The sequence below is a fragment of the Parastagonospora nodorum genome (genome assembly GCF_000146915.1).
Source record: "Parastagonospora nodorum SN15 chromosome Unknown scaffold_50, whole genome shotgun sequence".
Taxonomy (NCBI): Eukaryota; Fungi; Ascomycota; class Dothideomycetes; order Pleosporales; family Phaeosphaeriaceae; genus Parastagonospora; species Parastagonospora nodorum.
Window position 1 is genome coordinate 63,318 of NW_001884598.1, and position 22,634 is coordinate 85,951.

General features: G+C 47.8%; 7 protein-coding genes across 7 annotated transcripts; 5 read left to right on the plus strand and 2 right to left on the minus strand.

Moving 5' to 3' along the window:
• Positions 1-2: 2 nt before the first annotated feature.
• Positions 3-329, minus strand: SNOG_16548 (hypothetical protein; the record flags this gene model as incomplete). The annotated part of the gene is made up of 2 exons (XM_001806604.1): positions 3-186; positions 238-329. 2 exons carry the CDS (start codon positions 327-329, stop codon positions 3-5), a joined length of 276 nt encoding a protein of 91 aa, XP_001806656.1.
• A 545-nt stretch (positions 330-874) lies between these two features.
• SNOG_16549 (hypothetical protein) lies at positions 875-2,658 on the plus strand (the record flags this gene model as incomplete). Its single annotated transcript, XM_001806605.1, has 6 exons — positions 875-918; positions 1,021-1,061; positions 1,133-1,230; positions 1,283-1,934; positions 1,986-2,578; positions 2,635-2,658. The coding sequence occupies 6 exons, from the start codon at positions 875-877 to the stop codon at positions 2,656-2,658; spliced, it is 1,452 nt and encodes a 483-aa protein (XP_001806657.1).
• A 984-nt stretch (positions 2,659-3,642) lies between these two features.
• SNOG_16550 (hypothetical protein) lies at positions 3,643-7,715 on the plus strand (the record flags this gene model as incomplete). The annotated part of the gene is made up of 8 exons (XM_001806606.1): positions 3,643-3,705; positions 3,754-3,779; positions 3,828-4,185; positions 4,237-4,834; positions 5,269-5,561; positions 5,615-6,557; positions 6,689-7,249; positions 7,303-7,715. 8 exons carry the CDS (start codon positions 3,643-3,645, stop codon positions 7,713-7,715), a joined length of 3,255 nt encoding a protein of 1,084 aa, XP_001806658.1.
• Positions 7,716-8,892: 1,177 nt separating this feature from the next.
• On the plus strand, positions 8,893-13,563 carry SNOG_16552 (hypothetical protein; the record flags this gene model as incomplete). The annotated part of the gene is given in 6 exon segments (XM_001806607.1): positions 8,893-9,533; positions 9,585-10,117; positions 10,162-10,583; positions 10,690-12,049; positions 12,066-12,774; positions 12,828-13,563. 6 exon segments carry the CDS (start codon positions 8,893-8,895, stop codon positions 13,426-13,428), a joined length of 4,266 nt encoding a protein of 1,421 aa, XP_001806659.1. The 3' UTR covers positions 13,429-13,563.
• A 261-nt stretch (positions 13,564-13,824) lies between these two features.
• Positions 13,825-13,994, plus strand: SNOG_16553 (hypothetical protein; the record flags this gene model as incomplete). Its single annotated transcript, XM_001806608.1, has 2 exons — positions 13,825-13,872; positions 13,932-13,994. 2 exons carry the CDS (start codon positions 13,825-13,827, stop codon positions 13,992-13,994), a joined length of 111 nt encoding a protein of 36 aa, XP_001806660.1.
• Positions 13,995-14,272: 278 nt separating this feature from the next.
• Positions 14,273-15,046, minus strand: SNOG_16554 (hypothetical protein; the record flags this gene model as incomplete). The annotated part of the gene is made up of 1 exon (XM_001806609.1): positions 14,273-15,046. The coding sequence occupies one exon, from the start codon at positions 15,044-15,046 to the stop codon at positions 14,273-14,275; it is 774 nt and encodes a 257-aa protein (XP_001806661.1).
• Positions 15,047-15,728: 682 nt separating this feature from the next.
• SNOG_16555 (hypothetical protein) lies at positions 15,729-17,156 on the plus strand (the record flags this gene model as incomplete). Its single annotated transcript, XM_001806610.1, has 1 exon — positions 15,729-17,156. One exon carries the CDS (start codon positions 15,729-15,731, stop codon positions 17,154-17,156), a length of 1,428 nt encoding a protein of 475 aa, XP_001806662.1.
• Between the last annotated feature and the right edge of the window lie 5,478 nt (positions 17,157-22,634).

The window sequence follows — 22,634 nt, forward strand, 5'->3', positions numbered from 1 at the left end:
TCCTATGGCGATCTGAGCGTTGGGCGTACGGGAGGCGTCTCGATGACGGTGCAAGCCTCGACAATCTCCTTCTTGTGCAGCTTGGCACCGGGACGGTCAAGGTCGCGGACGATGGTGGTCATGCCGGCCTTGTAGCCCATGGCGGCCGTCAGGTGGACGGGCTTCTTGGGGTCATCCTTAGGGAAGCTGCAATTCTCATGAGCTCGCTGTCCAAGTTGCGGGCAGCGCCATTCTCACCTCTTGACCTTGCCCCTGTGGCGGGCAGCGCGCTTGCGCGGCAAGAATGCCAATGACCCGTGACGGGGAGCCTCGAACTTCCTGTGAGACATGGTGTTCGATGTGCTGTGGTTAGTATCGAGGTTGTCGAGAAGTTCGCTTGATTGCAGATTATTAGAATAGTGCTGTGCGCGCTAGCGAGGCCTTAGCGCCGTTTTCCGATGGCGGCTTCCGTGCTTGGCGGCCCCGCGAGAGGTGATGCACCCAAATCGCCCACTACGACACGCTTTGTCTTGTACCTGCGCTGCAATCTTTACCTTGCATCGCCTCCCGCCCTCATAACAGCCCCGCTACCGAGCCGGGTCCCATCGCCCAACACCAACCCAGCGCCCGCTGCCAACAACGTCCGCCGCACTCGCTGTTCACCCCACACCGCTGCCACTGCATCATCCACCAGCCCAGCATTACTTGCTTGCCCATCCTCGACGTCGGCGGCGCTCTCCCACTCCCACTCCCACTCCCACTCCCACTTCCGCCGCACCCCAGCCCCGTAGCTACCGCACTGAGCAGCTCTTTCACTGCTAGACTAGGATCGCAGAAGGTCTTAGCTCTCCCTCCAAGCCGAATCCTGCGGCATCCATAGTCCTGGTTCGGAATCATGGCCGATGCAGAGGGCAGTCCCACGACGTGGAAGTTTACACAGTACGCCTACCCAGTCTCTCTACTGCACCTTTCCTAGCGTCTGCCTCGTGGGCCTTTGCAGCGAAAGGGTTTGTCGCGGTTGGTACAAGCTAACAATATCAGGTGCTTCGGTGACAAAGGCGATGTCGAAGACATAACAGAAGGTTCGTGGTCCGCGTAATATACTGCTCCACCGGCAACAGGAGTGTAGTAAGCACTTGCTAACTGGGTATAGCTGACATCATCTCCACTGTCGAGTTCGACCAAACGGGCAACTACCTTGCAACAGGTGACAAAGGCGGTCGCGTGGTGTTGTTCGAGCGAAACGAAACTGTACGTTTGGCGCCATCCCGCATCTTTGAAGGATAGTACTAATAGAACTCAGAAAAAAACCTGCGAATACAAGTTCCACACCGAGTTCCAATCGCACGAGCCAGAGTTCGACTACCTAAAATCCCTCGAGATCGAGGAGAAGATCAACAAGATCAAGTGGTGTCGTCGCCAAAATGCTTCGCACTACCTTCTTTCCACAAATGACAAGACAATCAAGTTATGGAAGGTGTTTGAGAAGTCGCTGAAGGTGGTAGCTGAAAACAATCTATCACACGAGCTGACGCCCGGTGGCGGGGTTGCTGGTGGAGGTGGTCCCGTCAGGAACCCGAACGCGCACTTCCGCAACGCCACCGACTTGAAGCTTCCCCGCCTTACACATCACGACACTGTTGTTGCAGCAGTACCTCGAAAGACGTATGCCAATGCCCATGCATACCACATCAACAGCATATCAGTGAACAGCGATGGCGAGACGTTCATTAGCAGTGACGATCTTAGGATTAACCTTTGGAACCTCAACATCCAGGACCAGAGCTTCAACATTGTCGATATCAAGCCAGCAAATATGGAGGAGCTGACAGAGGTCATCACCGCCGCAGAATTCCATCCCCTTAGCTGCAACTGGTTCATGTACGCGAGCTCCAAGGGCACCATCAAGCTCGCAGACATGCGAGAGTCTGCTCTCTGCGACCAGCATGCCAAGCGTAAGTCATTGTCCGTGTTTCAGAAGTACATCAATTAACTTCTGTGAACAGAATTCGAGCAAGAAGAAGACCCATCGTCCCGCTCTTTCTTCTCGGAGATCATCTCCTCCATCTCCGACGTGCGCTTCTCCCACGATGGGCGATACATCCTGTCACGCGACTACCTGACTGTGAAGATTTGGGATGTCAACATGGAGCGAACTCCTGTCAAGACCATCCCAATCCACGAACATCTTCGACCAAGGCTGTGCGATACATATGAGAACGACAGCATTTTCGACAAGTTCGAGGTCGTCTTCTCTGGTGATGCTAAGAACGTCATGACCGGAAGCTACAACAACAATTTCATGATCTACCCATCAGATCCAGAGAAGGATACCGAGGTTGTTCTACAAGCTGACAAGTCTGCATTCAAGGCCAAGAAAGTGGGCATTCCTACCCCAATGAACTCGTCGACTAGCCCTACAGGCAGCACCAGTAAGAAGGGTGGGTCAAGAGCAGGCAGCCCTGCAGCAGGCGCAGTCGGCCAGGGACAGCGGATGAGGAAGGAAACCGATGCAGACCAGATCGACTTCAACAAGAAGATTCTGCACATGAGCTGGCATCCATTCGAGGACAGCATTGCTATCGCAGCAACCAACAACGTAAGCTCCCACGATAGACTTGTTGACACCTTGTTTCGTTCGCTAACATGCTCTAGCTTTTCGTCTTCTCTGCATTGTGAGGAAGCTTTCCGTAGCGTTATCTCTCGCCCACGGCATTCGCAAATAGAAGCATTTCCACCTGTTTCCTTGGCGACCCATTTCTCGTATTGCTTTCACCTTTGGCATCAGCTCTTTCGGCGTCGCTAAGACGAGGTACTGGGCGGCTCACCAGAGCGGGGTGGGATTTGCTGATTGATGTCGCAACGTGCAATGGTAAGAAAGCATAGCAGTAGATTGATACACCACAATAATGACTCTGAAGTGGCAGAGAAGAAGGAAAGAAATTATGTTAAACTTCAATTATAAAATCGGAACGTGCCTGCACACTGTGTTGAATGTACTTGATGATATACCCACCAAGCAAGCACGAATGACATGCTGGACGCAAAGTCGTTAGAGCCAAAGAGGGAAGGCTTTGGCTTCTCATCTTCTGTAGAGTGTCGAGACATACGTGAGATCGGACTACGTTCGTATATGCATCAAATTGACGACCTTGGAACAGGTAGCTCGGTCATCAGCCTAGTGACTAGCATGCAGTACCCGTGCCAAGGATTTTGTGTAATCCTCGAAAAGAAGACAGGCAATCTCTCAAGGCTATTAAGGAACCGATGGGGCCGAGTATGAATTCTCGATGCAACTTCGGACAAATTAAGCACCCCAGTCAGCCCTACCAACCTTGGAAGCGATACGGCTAATCGCCGCTAGTGTCCGCATGAGGCTCAAAGTCTCCACGTCAGCGGTCTCTTCACATCATCACCCAGCTTTATCACTTTTGGTGCACTATGATAGGCCCGTGATTACTATACCCGCGTTCCTCCTTTCTCGATGTAAGTATTCGTTTGTTCCGAATAGCGCTTGTGCGCACCCTACTTTTGACTTCCTCTTCATCTGCAGTTTGCTGCTCGCGCACATTTCAATGTAGTTCAGTAGCTAATATAACGTATAGCTTTTGTCAAGGGCCAAGCCGTCAGCTATACATATAAAAATACATTCAAGGGTTCAACATGGCAGCCATCGCGTCGATCATTAGCAGCTTTTCGCTCATCTTTGGCGGCTGTTGCGCAAATGTAGGTTGTTTACATGTTCCTGGCGTTATTCTTCTAATGCAACTGCAGGTATATTGTCTCGAGGCGATTGTAAAGTGAGTCGCGCTACCATGGGGCTGTACCTGGGACTGACATGAGTAAAGGAAAGAACCCGACAGCGGGCTGCTCATCACGCTGTTCCAGTTTGTCTTTACTTGCTTGTCTACGTTACACTACCAGTTTGATCCCAATGGTCGTTATTTCCTCAGGTCATCGCCTGTGCCATTCCGAAAATGGTGCGTCAGCGCGACGCTGTTCTTCACGGTCAATATGCTGAACAACTGGGCTTTCGCCTTCAACATTTCCGTACCTGTCCATATCATTCTTAGAAGTTTTGGTAGTGTGACTACAATGGCTGCTGGATGGGCACGTGGCAAGCGATACACTCGCTTACAGGTGTTCTCTGTTGCGATCCTGACTGCAGGTGTAATGGTGTCTGCTTGGGCGGATGCACAGTCGAAGGTACTATCACATGTTCTCCGAATGTACACGTCGATTTACTGATTGGTACAGGGTAAACTCGCGAACAGCTCAAAGGTTGACATGACAAGTGGCTCCTTCGAGGCAGGCCTTGTCATCCTGCTTATCGCCCAGCTCCTTTCGGCATGGATGGGGGCCTATGTTGAGGACATATACCGCGACCATGGCAAAGATTGGCAAGCCAATCTCTTCTACTCACACCTGCTCTCGATCCCCATGTTCGCCGGCTTTGCTCCCATCCTCTACGATCAGTTCACTCGTCTCCAATCTTCTGAGTCATTCTCGGTCCCGGTCAGCGTGGCGGCACAGCTACCGCCTTCTCTTAACAAGGCTCTCGCATCGACGTCTCAGCACGTCATCTACCTCACGGCCAACGCAGTCACGCAATTACTTTGCATTACAGGTGTCAATATTCTCAGCGCCAATACCTCTGCGGTCACTGTGACGATAGTGTTGAACATTCGCAAGCTGGTCAGCTTCATGTTGAGCATCTGGATCTTTGGCAATCAGATGGGCGGACTGATGAAGGTTGGGGCTGGTATGGTGTTTGGTGCAGGCGCACTGTATGGGTGGGAGACTTCGTACCGCATTCCGCAACAGAAGAAACTGGAGTCAGCGAAAGGTAAAAAAGGTCAGTAAAGGAGAAGGTGATGCAGTGGAGCATCAGAGAGCCTTGGGAAGGGGGTTGAAGCTCGCTGGGGTGAGCGCGTCAAAGTGTATCAGTAGAAAGTGTACATGAGAACCTAGGGGGTGCCGCCCTTTGCTGAAATAGAATTACATTGCGCGCAACCAAACGTGTCCCACTGCATTCAATGTGGCGTAGCTGATGCGAGGGATAGAGCTAGTGTGAAAAGAGGCCCCTGTTGAGTATTAGGGGTGCCCTGGAGCCTAAGTGGCATTGGGGCCCGTGCGGGAGCTTGAAGCCACCTGGGCAGATCAGCTCTGGTCCTTGCAACTCTCAAACCCCCTCCTCTTCACCCCATTTTGAATTGACTTGAGGTCAGGTGAGTAGCCAGCAGCCGTCCAATTGCACTTTGGGGCCAAAGACTAACGTGCAAGGTGCAGGCAGCCTCAAGATAGAATCTACAATGTCATCTCCCGGCGGCCAGGTGAGGCAGCGCGCGACCAAGGACAAGAAGCGCCCGACGACACCAAACCCCGAGGCGCTCGCCGAGAAGGTGTCGGAAAAAGTCCCCCATGTGCTGGAAAAGGTAAAGCCCTACAAGCCGGCGCAGCAGGGCGGCGAGTGGGACTACAAGCTGGCCATCGCGGTCATGACGGTGCTGGCCTTCATAACCCGGTTCTGGGGCATCAGACACCCCGACCAGGTCGTCTTCGATGAAGTCCACTTTGGAAAGGTATGGCGTGTTCACGTGCTTGTTGCACCGCTCGAGGCTAACGCGGGCGCCAGTTTGCTTCGTACTATCTGCAGCGAACCTACTTCTTCGACGTGCACCCACCCTTCGGAAAGCTGCTCTTCGCCTTCGCCGGCTGGCTGGTCGGATACAAGGGCGACTTTCTCTTTGAGAACATTGGCGACTCGTACATCACCAACAAGGTCCCCTATGTCGCCTACCGCGCCATGCCCGCCTCGCTCGGCGCCCTCACCGTGCCCATCGTCTTCATGATCATGTGGGAGTCGGGATACTCGCTACCAGCTTGCGTCACTGCCGCTGGCCTGATGCTCCTCGACAACGCCCACATTGGCCAGACGCGCCTGATCCTCCTCGACGCTTCGCTCATCTTCTTCATGGCCCTCTCCGTGCTCTCGTACATTCGCTTCTACAAGCTGCGGCACGAGCCCTTTGGCCGCAAGTGGTGGAAATGGCTGCTGTTGACCGGTGTCAACCTGAGCTGTGTCATCTCCATCAAATACGTCGGTGTCTTCACTTTCTTCTCCGTCGGTGTTCCGGTCGCAATCGACCTCTGGGACCTTATGGACGTCAAGCGCCGCCAGGGTGCTCTGTCGCTTCCCGAGTTCGGCAAGCACCTCGCTGCTCGTGTCATCGGCTTGATCGTTGTTCCGTTCCTCCTCTACCTTTTCTGGTTCCAAGTCCACTTCTCCATCCTGTCCCGCTCCGGGCCAGGCGACGACTTCATGACCCCAGAGTTCCAGGAGACTCTGAGTGACAACATGATGACTCTCCAGTCCGTCGGAATTGACTACTACGACTCCATCACTTTGCGCCACAAGGAGACCAAGGTGTACCTCCACAGCCACCCGGACCGTTACCCTTTGCGATATGACGATGGCCGTGTTTCCTCCCAGGGACAGCAGGTTACCGGATACCCTCATAACGATACCAACAACCACTGGCAGATTCTTCCCGCCACGACCCTGCCCAGCGAGAAGGGTCAGCGTGTCAAGGTTGGGGACACAGTGCGCCTGCGCCATCTGATTACCGACTCTGTCCTCCTAACCCACGATGTCGCATCACCATACTATCTCCTACGAATCAAGAGTTTACTACTGTGAACATGGAAGAGGCGAACGGCTCACGCTTCAACGACACCTTATTCGAGATCAAGGTGGACAAGGGCAAAGGCGACTTCAAGACCATGTCTACCCACTTCAAACTCGTTCACGTGCCCACCAAGGTTGCCATGTGGACTCACACCTCACCTCTGCCTGACTGGGCTTACAAGCAGGCTGAGATCAACGGAAACAAGAACATCCAGCAATCCAGCAATGTCTGGTACGTCGACGACATTCCGTCTCTACCAGCCGAGGACCCGCGCAACAAGAAGGAAGCCAAGCAAGTGAAGAGGCTCAGTTTCCTCAGGAAGTGGGTTGAGCTCCAGCGCGCCATGTTCTACCACAACAACGCCCTGACCAGCTCTCATCCATACGCTTCGCAGCCAATTTCCTGGCCGTTCCTTCTCCGCGGTGTTTCCTTCTGGACCCATAACGACACCCGCCAGCAGATCTATTTCCTGGGTAACCCCATCGGATGGTGGTTGGCCTCATCCCTGCTTGCCGTCTTCGCTGGCATCATTGGCGCTGACCAGCTGGCTCTCCGCCGTGGCATGGACGCTCTCGATGACCGTAAGTGCCTCTCGCGCCTCAACACAAGACATTTATGCTAACAAGTACAATAGGCACTCGTTCTCGTCTATACAACTCTACCGGCTTCTTCTTCCTGACATGGGCAGCTCATTACATTCCCTTCTACATCATGGGTCGTCAGCTCTTCCTGCACCACTATCTTCCTGCCCATCTCGCCTCGTGTCTTGTCACAGGCGCACTGGTTGAGTTCATCTTCTGTATAGAGCCTATGGATGTTGAGTCGCCTACCATCAAGGGCCACCGCCGCACACAGTCACGTCCTGTCCGCGAGCGTATGGCTACTACCAGCCAAATGGGTAGCTGGATCGCCACCGGTGTTATCCTTGCCGCCACTCTCTGGAGTTTCCTCTTCTTTGCGCCGCTTACATACGGCTCGCCCGGTCTTGATGTGGCACAGGTGCAAGCGAGGAAATGGCTCGGATACGATCTGCATTTTGCCAAATAATTGCCTTAAACGCTTAGGGATCAATTCTTCGTTTGTTTCCGGTAGGGTTAAAAGCGGGGTATAAGTGGTGTATTAGTACCTAACATTTTGGAAAGCATATCACTTTTTGTAAAATAGGGCTAGGCCTGACTAGAATCTTCTTCTTATCTTTTGTACTATGAACGTGGTTATGGAGGTAGACAATGTACGCACATGTCGATAAAGACTATTTGCATTACAAACCTGAATACTGTGTCCGCTACGTACTGTTTTGACTAGAATGCTCGTTTCCCGAGAAGACTAATGCTAGCGAAATCTGTGAAGCAGACTATTTGAGCATGTCGTCTTTATCTGAAACCCCCTTGCCCTCGATACTGCCGTGAAGCTGTATAGGCCTATCTATAGTCTGCATGCATCTACGATAGTGTTACTTGAGTTTCAGCCTGCGTATCTTTTGTAAATCTCAATCATGACCTTTTCGTATCTGGTGAATTGATTACGAACCTAGTTAGCCTTCACTCGAGGAACGACTTCTAGAATACTACAATATTGAGCGCTTCCTTATCGCAATGCACTAAGTTAGACACATTTATCTTCTGAACAGAATGTAGCTGGAGTGCTTTCTGGCGTAATGATTGCCTATCGACTTCGTCAAATTGTGCCATTTATTTCACTCTTTTGTTAAGTATAGAGGGTACCGAACTATCTCAATTAACGATTGCGCCTCCGTTGAACAATCACGAGCGGTAGCAAGTGATAAAAATCCAAGAGAATGTGTGGAGGATGGTGAGCTGGAGCGGGAACAGTGAAGCATGCTTGCCAGCACTAGTGCCGGAGGTTGCGGAGTTGACCTGCGGATCCCAGCAGTCGCGCTATGATGCATTCGTCACCAGCGCGGTAATGCCTGTGGCTGTCAGCTTGCATCCACCCAACCCAGTACTCGAACAGCATCCGCATTCCTATCTTTCGAGCCTTTCAGCACAGCTGCATCACCATATTCTTTCCTAAATCAGATCTGCGTGCTGTGAAACCGTGGCCGCAGCTTCTCCGTGCGGCGCATTCGCGTGTTTCAGAGCGCCAAGCAGTTGCCTTCAGCATCTCACGGCGAGGCTGTGAACGGCGAAGCAGCCAGCTGTTCATTAGCTCTGCGCCTGCTCTCTCTCCGCACCACCACGTTTCTCCCTCGCCTTGATGCATGATGAAATACCTTAAGGGCCTCCTGCTGCCCGCACTGCTGGCATTAGCACCTTCCGCCACAGCTGCCAAAGACGCGCCTTCCATCGAGACGACCACGTTTAGCAACGAGCTTGTAAATCTGCAGTACTTTGACGATTCCACCGTTGCTCTCGTGCAGGAATTGGGGAGCGGGAAGATATACCGGTCACCTGATGCTGGCAAGGCCTGGAAGGAGCTCAAAGACCTGAAGAAAGGTCTGGGGATAATCAAGAACCCATACGATAACAAGGTTGCTCTTGTCCTGGGCGAAGAACAGCACTGGATTACGTACGACCAGGGCGAGACATGGCAGGACTTCAAAACCGAGTACTCGCCGTCGCCGAACGGACCTGTGAGCTGGCATTCACAGGACAACAAGAAGATCTTGATCCATGAAATTGAAGATTGCTTATTTACCCCATGTTTGGGACTCACTTACTACACCACCGATGGCTTCAAGACAAAACCGAAGACTCTGGTCGAGGGCCGCAGAATGTGCCAATGGGCAAAAGGCTCGGAGCGCTTCCTCGAGGGACAGGAGAAGCACGACGATCGCATATTGTGCATCCTGCGCGGCAAATACTCAGACCGCTCTAAAGACTTCAGGCTCATGATCAGCGATGAGTAAGTAGCCAACCGGAACGTGCACGCGACCAAATGCTGACCTACATACAGTTACTTCAAGACCGCAGAAGAACCTGTCATGTCATCCGGACGCACCGTTCAGGGTATGGCCAACATGGCCGCCGTAAAAGGCTATCTAGTCGCTGCCGTGAAAGCCGACCACTCGAGCGAATTGTCCCTCTACGTCACCCAAGACACGGAAAACTGGCACCATGCGCAATTTGGAAACGGCAAAATTGAGGAGGATGCGTACACCATACTCGAATCCACAAATTATAGCATCCAGGTCGATGTCATGTCCTCCAAGTACGTGTCCATTGGGTCATTGTATACCAGTAACTCCGACGGTCTATATTTTACCAAGAATGTCGACAACACAAACCGCAATCCAGATGGATTTGTCGATTTTGAGAAGATCGCAAACATTCAGGGTGTCGTGCTGGTAAACATTGTGGACAACGCCAAAGCTGTCCAGGAACGAGGCGCACACAAGAAATTGAAGTCGCGCATCAGTTTTGATGATGGCAGGACTTTCGAGGAGCTCAAGGTGAAGGGTAGCGACAAGGAGTTACACTTGCATTCCTGTGACCAACCTTCACAACAGCGGAACGCGTCTTCTCTAGCCCAGCTCCTGGAATTGTCATGGGTGTCGGAAACACGGGAGATGAACTCGGCAAATACACCGACGGCGATCTGTATGTTTCCGATGACGCTGGTCTGACCTGGGAGCTTGCACTGGACGAAGCGCACAAGTACGAATTTGGCGATCAGGGGTCCGTCCTGGTGGCTGTGTTCGACGAGGGCGATACTGACAAGGTCATGTACTCGCTCAAGCACGGTCGGAAGGACACTTGGAAATCCATCGATCTTGGCTATAAAATTCGCGCGCGCGAATTAACAACGCTCTCGGACTCAACGTCGCTGAGGTTCTTGCTCTATGGGTCGAAGAAAAAAGACGGCGGCGGTCGCGAGCACGTGCTCATTCAGCTAGACTTCAACGATTTGCACGAGCGAAAATGTGAAGACAAAGATTTCGATCCAAAATGGTCGGTACGTGTGGATGAAAAGGATAGTCCCAGCTGTGTCATGGGTCACAAACAGTTATTCCGAAGGCGCAAGTGGGATGCCGAGTGTTTCATTGGGCGAACCCTTCAAGGACCCTACCCCCACTTTCGAGTCCTGCGAGTGTGACGAATTCCGAGACTTCGAATGCGATTTTGGGTTCAAACCTGAGGGTGAGGGCAAAGACAAGAAATGTGTCCCTGAGAAGTTGACTCTGCCAAAGGACGCGTGTAAGAATGGAGACTCGACCTACATGGGCAGCTCTGGCTGGAGAAAGATATCTGGAAATCAGTGCAAGGGTGGCTCGAAGAAAGACGAGAAAACCGAGCGCAAGTGCGACGAAGCCGATCTACCGCCACCAAAGAGCGACAAGATTACCAGCGAGATCACCAGGTTCAAGGGTAGCAACTTTTTGGAGCAATACTACCTGGAACGATCTACGCAAAATGATGATGACGAAACCGACCATGACGAAACTGTAGTCATGTTGACGGACGAGCGCACTGCTTGGATCACCCACGACCATGGCAAGCAGTGGAAGAAGGCTGTTGATGACGAGGTTGTGCGAATCTATCCTCATCAGTACGACAACAACTATGTCTACTTCCTCACGGCATCCAAAAAGGTCCATTACTCAGAGGACCGTGGACTTCGCAACAGCATCCACTCGTTCGAAGCTCCTGTTATGCCAAACCAGGAGATGCTGCAGATCCTACAATTTCATCCAAAGCAGAAAGGCTGGCTTATCTGGATGGGCGGCAAGAACTGCGAGAAGGTCAACAGCAAAGAATGCCACACTGCAGCCTACGTTTCTCAGAAGAATGGCAAGGATGAGAGCTGGGAGCCGTTGGTCTCTTACGTCAAGAAGTGCGCCTTCGTTTGGCGTGAAGCTGGCCGTGATGTAAAGGAAGAGCGGGTATTTTGCGAGCAGCACGCTAATGAGGAGACGGGCGCTCCACTCCAGCTTATATCCAGCGACGATTGGTTCAAAAAGCAAGACGTCAAGTTCAAATCGGTCGTGGAGATTGCACTCATGTCAGAATTTATCATTGTGGCAACCAAAGAGAAGGACGACACGCTTCGTTTGGATGCCAGTCTTGACGCAAACACTTTTGCGGAAGCCCGCTTTCCACCCAAATTCTTCGACATCCATCAGACGGCTTACACTGTCTTGGATAGCTCCACCCATGCCATATTCCTCCATGTCACAGTCAATCCCCGCGTAGACCAGGAGTATGGATCCATCATCAAGAGTAACAGCAACGGAACATCGTACGTCCTCAGCCTGAACGCCGTGAACAGAAACACTGAAGGCTATGTCGACTTTGAAAAGATGCAGGGACTTGAAGGTGTTGCAATCGCTAACGTTGTCGTCAACGTCAATGAGGTGAACGATGGCGCCAAGAAGAAGAAACAGACTCGCATCACACATAATGACGGCGCCGACTGGAGAGGCGTTGAAAGCTCCAGAGAAGGACGCGGAGGGTAAGGCATATGAGTGTGCTGGCAAGGGCGAAGAGAAGTGCGCTTTGCATGTCCACGGCTACACCGAACGTGCGGACCCTCGTGAGATGTACTCGTCGCCGACAGCAGTTGGTCTGATGCTTGCCGTTGGTAATGTCGGAGAAGAACTCGGTACTTTTGGCGAAGCCGACACTTATATGACTACCGACGCTGGTCTTACCTGGAAAGAGATCAAGAAGGGTAGCTATGCGTGGGAGTTTGGTGACCAGGGCTCGGTCATTGTCATTGTGCGCCGAGGCGAAGACACAGATCATGTCTACTACACGCTCGACAGCGGTGAAAAGTGGAATCTCTACCAGTTCTCAGAGCGCAAGATCCGCGTCGACGCAATTACCACGGTTCCAAGCGATACATCACTCAACTTCCTTCTTTGGGGCAAGGACGGCAAGGAGCTTGTTGCAGTCAATCTCGATTTCTCGGGTCTACCTCAGTTCCAAAGAAAATGCGATCTCGATGAAAAAGATCCCGAGAAGGGAGATTTCGATCTTTGGATCCCGCAGCATCCTCTACAGCCAGACGACAAGCAATGCCTCTTCGGTCACGTCGCCGAATACCACCGCAAGAAGCGTGACGCGGAATGCAGGAACGGGCAGCGCATCGACCACATGCACAACATCCAGAGAAACTGCACGTGCACGCGGCGCGACTACGAATGGTAAGACATGCCCTTTGTACATGATGACCAAGCAGAGGCTAACGCGTTCACAGTGCATACAACTATGAGCGCCAACCCGGAGGTGAATGTAAACTCATTGAAGGCCTTGACCTCGAAGATCCCACAGCCGTGTGCTCCAAAGGCGCAAAAGAATTTTGGGATGTGTCACCGTACCGCAAAATTCCCCTTTCTACATGCGAAGGCGGCAACGAATTCGACCACATGGGTGATGTGCACCCGTGCCCTGGATTCGAAGAAGAGTTTGAGAAGAAACACGGCATCTCTGGCTTCGGCCTCTTCATGGCCATTGTGCTCCCCTTTGCGGCCGCGGGCGGCATCGGATACTATGTCTGGCGCAACTGGGATGGCAAATTTGGACGCATCAGGCTTGGGGAAAACGGGGGGGCTTTTGACAGCGACAGTCGGTGGGTGCAGTGGCCGATTGCAGCGATTTCGGGTCTTGTGGCCGTTGTGGCGGCGATACCTATGCTCGTGGGCAGTCTGTATAGGATGGTGACTGGGCGCATGGGAGGTGGATATGGTGGGCGAACGTACACTAGCAGGAGTTCGTTTGCGAGAGGCCGGGGCGACTACGCAGTGGTGGATCCGGACGAGGGAGAGCTGCTTGGGGACGACAGTGACGAGGAGGTGTAAGATAAAGATGGCTGTTAGACGTGTGTAGTAAAGTCGGGCTCGGCGAACCCGAGTGCTGCATGAGAGGAGTCGTGTGATGTTTAGTGGTAGACTTGCGCTTGTACATTCGTTGTAAGAATTCATACAGTTGGAATCATTGTAGCTCGTTTCGTGACTGACCGAGTCGCGTGAAACATCAAAGTCATGATGTGAGCTCTACTTGATGTTGCTCGTTGCGCCACATAGCCTCACGCAAATGCAACATTACAGGGACACGCCCTTGTGGTTCAAGTAAGGTGATGATGCGGCGCAACTCAACTCGGCGCTGTCGATCAGTGCCCGAATCCTGCCAGATCCAGCGGGCCGGCACCACGGGGCGAGTGCAAGGTCACCAAGGTGCGATAAGTTTAAAATAACATGGCTATTCTTGCTGGTCGAGAGATCAACAGCAATGCGAGAGGCATTGTATGACAGTAGGTACAGCTGTGACAGTTGTTCATGCCGAGCATGTGGATCTTGACTAGCTGACGAACAACAGCGCGCCGACTCATGCGGAGTTCGAAACGCGTGGTGCGATTCGCAAATGAGATCTGGCAGCGCGAAACATAGGGAACACAGCGGCGCGCGTGGGCTTGAGTAGCCATGCCGGATGCCGCGGGCGGACGAAGTCACTTTCAGGCGAAAAGCGTACCAGGTACAGTTGTGATTTGGAAATGTATTCGCAGATAGTGCCTGTGGGTATTTATCCATGGGGCCAGAGACAGCATGCGCTTTGAGGGACTCCCATGGTGATAGGCGACTGTGCAGCAAAGTCCGGGGCTCACTGCGTATGGTGCAGTCAAGGCGAACCGAAGGTGACCTGCAATCAGCGGGTGAAACGCGCGCTCACGGGACACGAGTGGCTCGGAAAGTTTTGGTTTGTGCGAATGCGTACAAGTGTGTTTTGACACGTTGGAGCGGCATGTACGACGGCGGCCGAGGCAGCGGCAGCAGGTTGGTTGGCCAGCACCAGCAGTCTGGTGTTTCTCCCGGAGCGGAAGGGCGGTGGTGCGTGGTGCGTGGTGCGTAGTGCGTGGTGCATGAATCTCGCGGCCCCTGATGGGCTGTCTGCTGTTGAGTGCGGGTTTATGCAACCTGTGGGGTGAATGGATGGGAGTGGCTCAGTGGCGCTCGATGGGGCTTGCCAGATTGGGGACGCTGTCGCGCGCCCACGTTGTTTCAGGACAGGGTCGGCCAATGAGGAAGGCAGGACCCTGGACGACTCCTTCCTTCTGCGTCGACGTCGTGAATTCGACATTGCTGGGGCGCGAATTGTGCGTGTCACGACGCACAGCTGAGTCCCACTGCCGCCACCATGGCTGCACGCGCGCAGGGTCCGCCGCCAGCCTTGTTCCTGGCAGCAAACAATCTCTGTCCGTCGATCACCGCCCAATGGTGCATCGAGCAGTGTCGACCGCACCTCGCTTCGCAGGGCTTGCCGTCCCACTTGGTATCCTGAAGCAGGCGGTGTGGCTTGGCGGACGGGCAGCCGGTGTGAATAGGGCATGGTAGGTTGCGGGAGCCAAGGCGTTTCATATGCAGCTGCGGCTTCGAGGAGCTTGGGTGGCTCATGGCCTGGACGCCTGCGACGCGAGTACATGAGGCCTCGTTCGTGGCTTCTTTCCTGACCCAGGCCTTCCGTCTTGGTACTTCTTTCCTCCGACAACCTTCAAACAATCCTTCTTTTCTTTGACACACGCTCACTTCGTGCTTACATTCATTCATTAGGAGTGCCTTGCCCGTCACAGGTCCCAGCCGGTCTTTCACCTCACTCTCACTTCCGCTTTACCCTTCTTCTTGCCGCCCGCACTTCACCTACACTTTGCGTGCTGGCACGTCTTGGCTCCAACGCGTAGCTCCTCACACCTGCCGACCCTGACACAGGACTTCGCCGCACCTTCATTGTCTGCGCGTTGATGTAAGTCCCACCTTCTCACACTGTACACGGTGAATCGACAGTGCCTTTCCGTGCTTGCCTCACGCTGTTACCCCACATTGTCACTATATTATCGACTTGTCCCCGCCTTGTACGCACACCTCGCCCTGCCACAGAACTACTTCAAATACTTCTCGGCAGGTTTCTTGCCTGTTTCATATCTACACACCAATACTACTTTGGAGTCACGTTATTGGCAAACGCATAGACAAACACTTACCAGTGATAGCGCTATCCGCATTCATTCTCTTCCCGACTTATACCTTTAAGACGGTTGCCGCCTCTTTCTCTGACTCTCCCATCACCTACGTTTTAGTCGGATCCGGATCTTTTTTTGTAGTCCAACATGAAGAGCTTCTTTACCGTTGCCGCCAGTCTTCTGGCCCTGGCATCTACGACTCTCGCCGTAGCGCCTCGTCAAGATGGCTTCATCAGCAAATATGCGCTTCCCGCCAACCACTCCACGGAACTGAAAGAGTACATCATCACCTTCCAGCGCAACGAAACTATTCCCCCAAAGGTCGACACCTACCTGGACATGCTCGAACTCAAGCGCAATGCTCCTGACGGTGGTGACATTATTCTTTACGAGTCAAATAACACAAGCCCCGATGCGACCAAGGTCATCATTTTACGCATGTGCGACGAACACGCCGACATCATGCGCGAGTTCTCCGAAATCAACGTCGTAGAGCCAAAGGCTGAGATCCAGTCGTACGAAACCCGCAACGGGGCACCATGGGGTCTGCAGCGCATTTCCAGCGAAGCTGGCGCGTCTGGTTCTCCCCAAGGCCAAGACTTTACCTACACGTTCGACGATCCGTCCCTCGGCAAAGGCGTCGATATCTATGTTGTCGACACTGGTGTCCGAGACACACATGCCGTCTTCACTGGTCGTGCTTCCCAGGGTTTCTCCGCAACTGGATCTCCCGTTGACGGAGATGGCCACGGCACTCATTGTGCTGGTACTGCTGGAGGCGCCAAGTTCGGTGTCGCACAGGGTGCCAACATTATTGCTGTCAAGGTTCTTAGCGATGATGGTTCTGGTTCGTCCTCTGACACTATCAAGGGCATGGACTGGGTCATCTCTCGCCACGAGCAGCGTAAAACTGAGCCCGGCTTTGTTGGCTCCATCATGAGCATGTCTTGGGGTCTCCAAGGAACTGCCAACTCAGTTGATGAGGTCATTGCTGGTGCCTCCGCGGCTGGTATTCACGTCTCGGTCGCTGCTGGTAACGACGGTATTGATGCCTGTGGCTCTACCCCTGCTCACCTCGGTGGCGCCAACTCCAATGTTGTCACTGTCGGCTCTGTCAACATCCGCAACACCGTCTCATCGTTCTCCAACACCGGCAAGTGCGTCGACATCTACGGCCCTGGCGAGCAGATTCTCAGCGCGTGGGCCACTGGTGACACAATCATCAACTTCTTGTCTGGAACCTCCATGGCCTGCCCTCACACCACTGGTGTCATGGCTTACCTCATGGCGCAGGACGCTGCAGCCTTGGGCCAGAACCCGGCAGCTCTCAAGAAGAAGCTTCTCGAGACAGCCCGCCAGTCTAAGATCACCGGTAACCTCGGTGGAAGCGCGAACTTGCTTCTCAGCAACGGCGTCAATGGCACTCCGGCTACCAAACGTCTCATGAAGAACTATGTTGTTCCTGACCGAAGCGGTTCGCCCGCTGCCCGTGCTGCGGCTTCCATGTCCGGTCGCGATATCGTCATCGACGAGCGCTTCCAGCTTCACTCTCGCGACTCCAAGCTCCGCTTCTAGAGTCTTATCAACGCACCAGGCGGGGCCGTATGAAACGCTCTCATTGTCCCGATATGACCATCAAAAGCAATCCTACACGGCGGGCTTCTAGCTTAATAACTCTGCATGGCGTGGTATGGAATCTCGTTTTTCTTTCGACTTTGTCAAGATCTCATTGTGTGTACCTATGTAAATCTCAGAATGGTGGATGTCAGAGGCTTAATTTTCGCTGTCAATACTTTTTACCGCAGGCATGACTGCATTGACATGGGGCGATATTTGTGCGCCACGACTCTATGCAGCATAACCTTTATGCGTAGCTGTGGACTGCATACAGCGGTTACAGTAATACCCAACAACTCAGTAAATATCAAATCAAATCTATTATGAACAAAATCTTTTCGATCTCTGTATGCACCTTGATTGCGATCGTCCGTCGATCTCCGAGATCATCTCGCGTATATGCAAGAAATTCTGTTGACAGCTGCCGTGTCTATCCCGATCATGTGGCTTAATTTTAGTACCTTTGTACACCCAATATTATCTGCCTCCCGTCCCGTACTAGCAATAAATGTCTTCATGACGAAGAAAGTCGGTAAGCTAGTACCTGAACTAGCACTGAACATTGCGCATGCTTCCACCGGTACACATTTGTACTCGTCAGCTTTGTCTCCACAACGTGTGCTCCACAACGTTCAACTAGATACTCGAGACGCGCAACACGCTCTCGACCCTTCTTCGATGCGTAATCCATGAAGCCTTCCATCTGCCGATATCCCTGGTGGCGATAGGACTTCTCTCCTGGGGCATGATGTGCTGATCATGCCGGAAGGGTTTTACGCGGCGCCAAGAATGTGGTTGGTGATGCGGTGGCAGGGACCCTGGGGTAGATCAAACCGTAGGGGCGACATTCTGGGTCACGTGAGTCGAGCAAAGATGGGATTTCGGTGTTGGAGAATGAGGGTGGAGTTTCGGTCACGCATGAATGCCGAAAGGAGGTGCCATGGAAATCTTTGGCACTTCAATCGCGAACGGATGGAGGCTCAGCTTCGATGGAATGTTTGCACTGGATTGGACATTTTCAAGGTCGTGATCTCCTTGCCTAGGTAGGATTTTGTCGCATTGGCTGGTTAGTGATTCACTTACACAGGGATCTTGTACAGTGAGTTCTAGACTGTCCAAGCGCTGAGCTGAATTAGGGCCTGTCTGGTTACGCCGGTTTTGCCAGGCGTTTTAGTAATATATTAGGTAAAGCTCGTAATAAGAGGCAGGGTGGCAAATGGGTATAGGTTAGGTTATAGTTAAGTATTATGTAATATAAACCCTAAATTAACCTAACCTATACCTAAACTTTCTAGCTAGAATAAGTATAAGTTAGGTTATAGTTACGAATATTTAAGTTATAGTTAAGTTTATAGTATATAGATATATATAAGTCTTAGTTAGCAATTTTTTCTTTATAGTAGAAGTAATATTTTAGTAACGCAATAGTTATTATAGTTATTTATTATAGTAGAGACGTATTTATATTCTAAACTTCTTAATTATATAGAGAAAGTAGCTAGTGCCTATACTGCGTCTATATTTAGACTTACAGAGACTTTTATATACTTATTTAAGTACCTGCTATTATAGCTTAGAAATAGTAGTAATATAAGTAGCTTCTTATAGTAGCGCATAGTAAGCTTACTATACTTTATATAAAGTTTTAGTTTTATACTTATATAAGTACTTGCTAGTATAGCCTATAAATAGGTTTAATATAAGTAGCTTCTAGTAGTAGCATATAGTAAGCTTACTATTCTTTTTCTAAATAGTAATGCGCTTAGCATATATTATATTAATATTATAGTCTAGAGATATTAGCATATATTAATTAAAGTATAATATAATATACTCTTAAAGTAGCTAATAAGAAAAGCCTCTAATACCTCTTAGATTATATTAATTATAACTCTCTAAAATTAAAAATTAGGCCTATATTACTAAGTAATCTCTCTAATAAGATAGTTAAGCAGAGCCTTAGAAATAAGTATTTCTATTAACTTCTAATATTAATAAATCTATCTTAGAGATATAGCTAGGTATAGTAAGTAGTTAGATATAATAATAAGCTATAATAATATACTGCCTAGCTTATAGCAATAGGCCTTCTTGCTACTAGCCTTAGCTCTTCTAGTCTTAGTATTTATTAAAGGCTTAGTGCTAAGTTTAGAGATAATAGGTTTCTTGCGCGCAGCTATAGAAGTAAGGTTCTTTTTAAGCTCTTTACTACTAACTTTAGCTAATCTCTTTCTCTTAGCCTTAGCAGTGCTAACTCTTAACTTAGAAGTTTTTAAAGTTTTCTTCTAACGCAGAGGCTACTCTTTAAGGTTATTATTAAACCTTTCTTCTTTATTATTATTAGCAAAGTTCTTATTACTGCTAATTTAAGAATCTTTAATATTAGTAAGTATAGAAATCTTAGCTAAGATAGATATAATAGAAGTCTCTTTCTTATTATTACTACTACTAGAGGCTAATACTTAAGAAGATATATTAAAATATATTAAGAAATTTAAAGAAGTTATAGTAGTAGTATATAGAGAAAACTTAATAATTTAAATATCTACATAGATCTACTAGCGTGCGTAGATCTCTGCTAGCGTAAAAGTAGCAGAAAGCTCTAGTTTTAGATCTGCTACTTCTATATAGAGCTAGATATAAGATAATAAACTATAATAATTTATAAGCTAATAGTTTAGAGTCTATGCTTTCTCCTAGCACTAGTTTTATTAAGATATAGCTATTTTAGAGCAAGATATTCCTAGTTAGAGAGATAAAAACCTCTTTTTTTAGAAGTTTTATTTATCTCTTATCTATTTATAAGCGCTATAGCCTCTGTAGCGCAATGCACGTCTCTATATATAATAAGAAACTATAATAATAAATAGGATAATAGTACTTACTACTAGCTTTTATTTTACACTAATTTTAGCTTAGTCTAATATCTAGAGAATTTAATATATATTATATAGAGTTATTAACTTAGCAACTGCGCTAGTATAGCTTTTAGATAGTAGCGCATAGGCTATAACTTTATATTCTTAACTTTCTAAACTTTAGATTAGCTACTTCTCTACTACTAGATTTTATTATATACTTTTATTACGCTACTTTATAATATAGCATAGTATATACTTAAGAAGAAAATCTAGATATACTAGAGAGTCTACTACTAGATTATAACCTTACTATTCTAGAGAATTTTAGTTTTAATAAGTAAGTTAAGATTAGTAAGATATTATTATAGCGTTTTATAATAGCATATACTAATATAACTAGAGATTTAAGTTAAGACTAGATAAAGTTAGTTAGATTCTTATACTTTATAGTTAAGAAGTTAAGTATAGCTACTCTACTAACTTTACTATTAATTTTAAGCATAAACTAAGTACTACTGCTTATGCTATAGCTTAGAGAGAGTATACTACGCTAAGATCTAAAGAAGAGAGAGTACTTATAAAAGTAAAAGATACTAACTAAGCTATAAAGAAATATCTTAGAAAGTATATTAGAAAGAATTTTCTAGAGTATAATTCTAATATACTATATAAGAGTTAGCCTAGAAAGATTAGAGATATATATAAAGCGCTTACAGAAAAGCGCTTTAGATAGAAGTCTAGTAGTAAGTTATTATATACCTTTATTATAGTTAAATGCTTACTCTACTATAGCTAAGTAGCTAGAGAATACACTAATAAACGCTTATAAGAGATAGAATAATATTAAGCAGAAAATTAACCTATACGTATATTAGCTAACTCTTAATAAAGCTAATAGAGCTTCTGCTAAGAAAGTTAAATGCTCTAAATAGAGTAAAGGCCTAAACTCTGCTAAGCGTCTATTTAGCTCTAGTAGCATTCTTAAGAAGATTATACGCTAAGAGTATAAGTTAGGCTTTAAAAAGCTTTAGTCTAAAGAGTTTAAGAGTAAAGCTAAAAAGAAGAAATAGTAGAGATTTTGCAGAAAACTTTCTACTAATAACTTTAAAGTTATAAGAAATAATAACTAGAAGTAAGTTTATTATATATACTTATTATATATAATAACTAATACTACTAGGCTATGCTACTCTAAGCATATTAAGGAAACTAGTAAGTACGTTCTAAACCTAGACTATAAAGTCTAGGTTAAAGATATAGATAAGAAGAAATTTAAGCTTAAGAAGTACTTAAGTAGGCTTCTAAATAACTATAGACTAGATAGTAAGCTTAGTAAGAAGAATAAGAGTAAAGAAAAAAAGCCTAAGGTAGATAGTATAGAAGAAGCTATAGTAATTAAAGAATAAGAATTTAGAATTAGAAACTAAAAAGGCGTTAGACTTTAAGAGGTTCTTAAACTAGCTAGATTCTAAAATAGCTAGTGCTTTAAACAAAGCATAAACTTAGAGGTATAATACTAAGCTATTATCTAAGCTAATTATTATAGAGTAATACTTAAAAACTCTGCTAGCTTCTAAATACGCTGTACCTTAATATACTAACTATAACTCTTATACGCATATAATATAATTACTAATATATATTACGCTAAGTAAGCGTAGAGAGTCTGTGCATCTATGCATACGTCTGTATCTGCTTTGTACTTATTATTAATAACTTATAACTTAGTATTTTAACTTATAGTCTATATAATTTTAAAAATCTATCTACTTATATAACGCCTAATAAATATAACTACTCTTATATTATTACGTTCTATTATTATAAGAATATCTATTCTATTAGCTAATATTACTAAATTGTTTCTAGAAGTTCTAGAAATTCTGTATAAGCTAGAGCTTAGAGCCTCTTCTCTCTAATAAGGAGATAATATAACTATGCTCTAGATTCTCTGTTAATCTAAACTAGATGCTAATATAGAGTTATTTGTAGCTTAGAATAGCTAATAGAATAATACTTGTTATAGCAGAAAGAAGTTAGAACCTAGAAATTTACGCTAGAACTCTACTGTGCATATAGCTACTATATAGATCTATTTTAGATAGTATGCTTATATTAGCACTAGCTAACTATATATTTACTATCTTAATTATAGATATATTCTATAACACCTAGCTATCTAAATAATTAGCATAACTTATCTTCTTAACTATAAAGCTTTAAATCTATATAACAACGTTAATATCCTAGTCTATCCTATAACTAGAACTTAAATTTTAATAAAATAACAGCAATAACAAAACCTTATTATACTCTACTTAACTAATATATTTAAGTATAAGCTTATCTGCATATTTATTAATAATAACTAGTTCTTCTGCATAGTTAACTAAGTCTTATTTAAATGCTTTATATACTTTCTCTAGCTAGATGCTATAATAATAAGCTATTATAAACTCTATAAGGCTATTATAGAATAGGCTAATATTGCTAAGGCATAATATCTTTCTTCTATAGGCATAAAGATAAAGCTGTCTATTATATTAGATAGATAGATAGCAGATAATTATCTAGC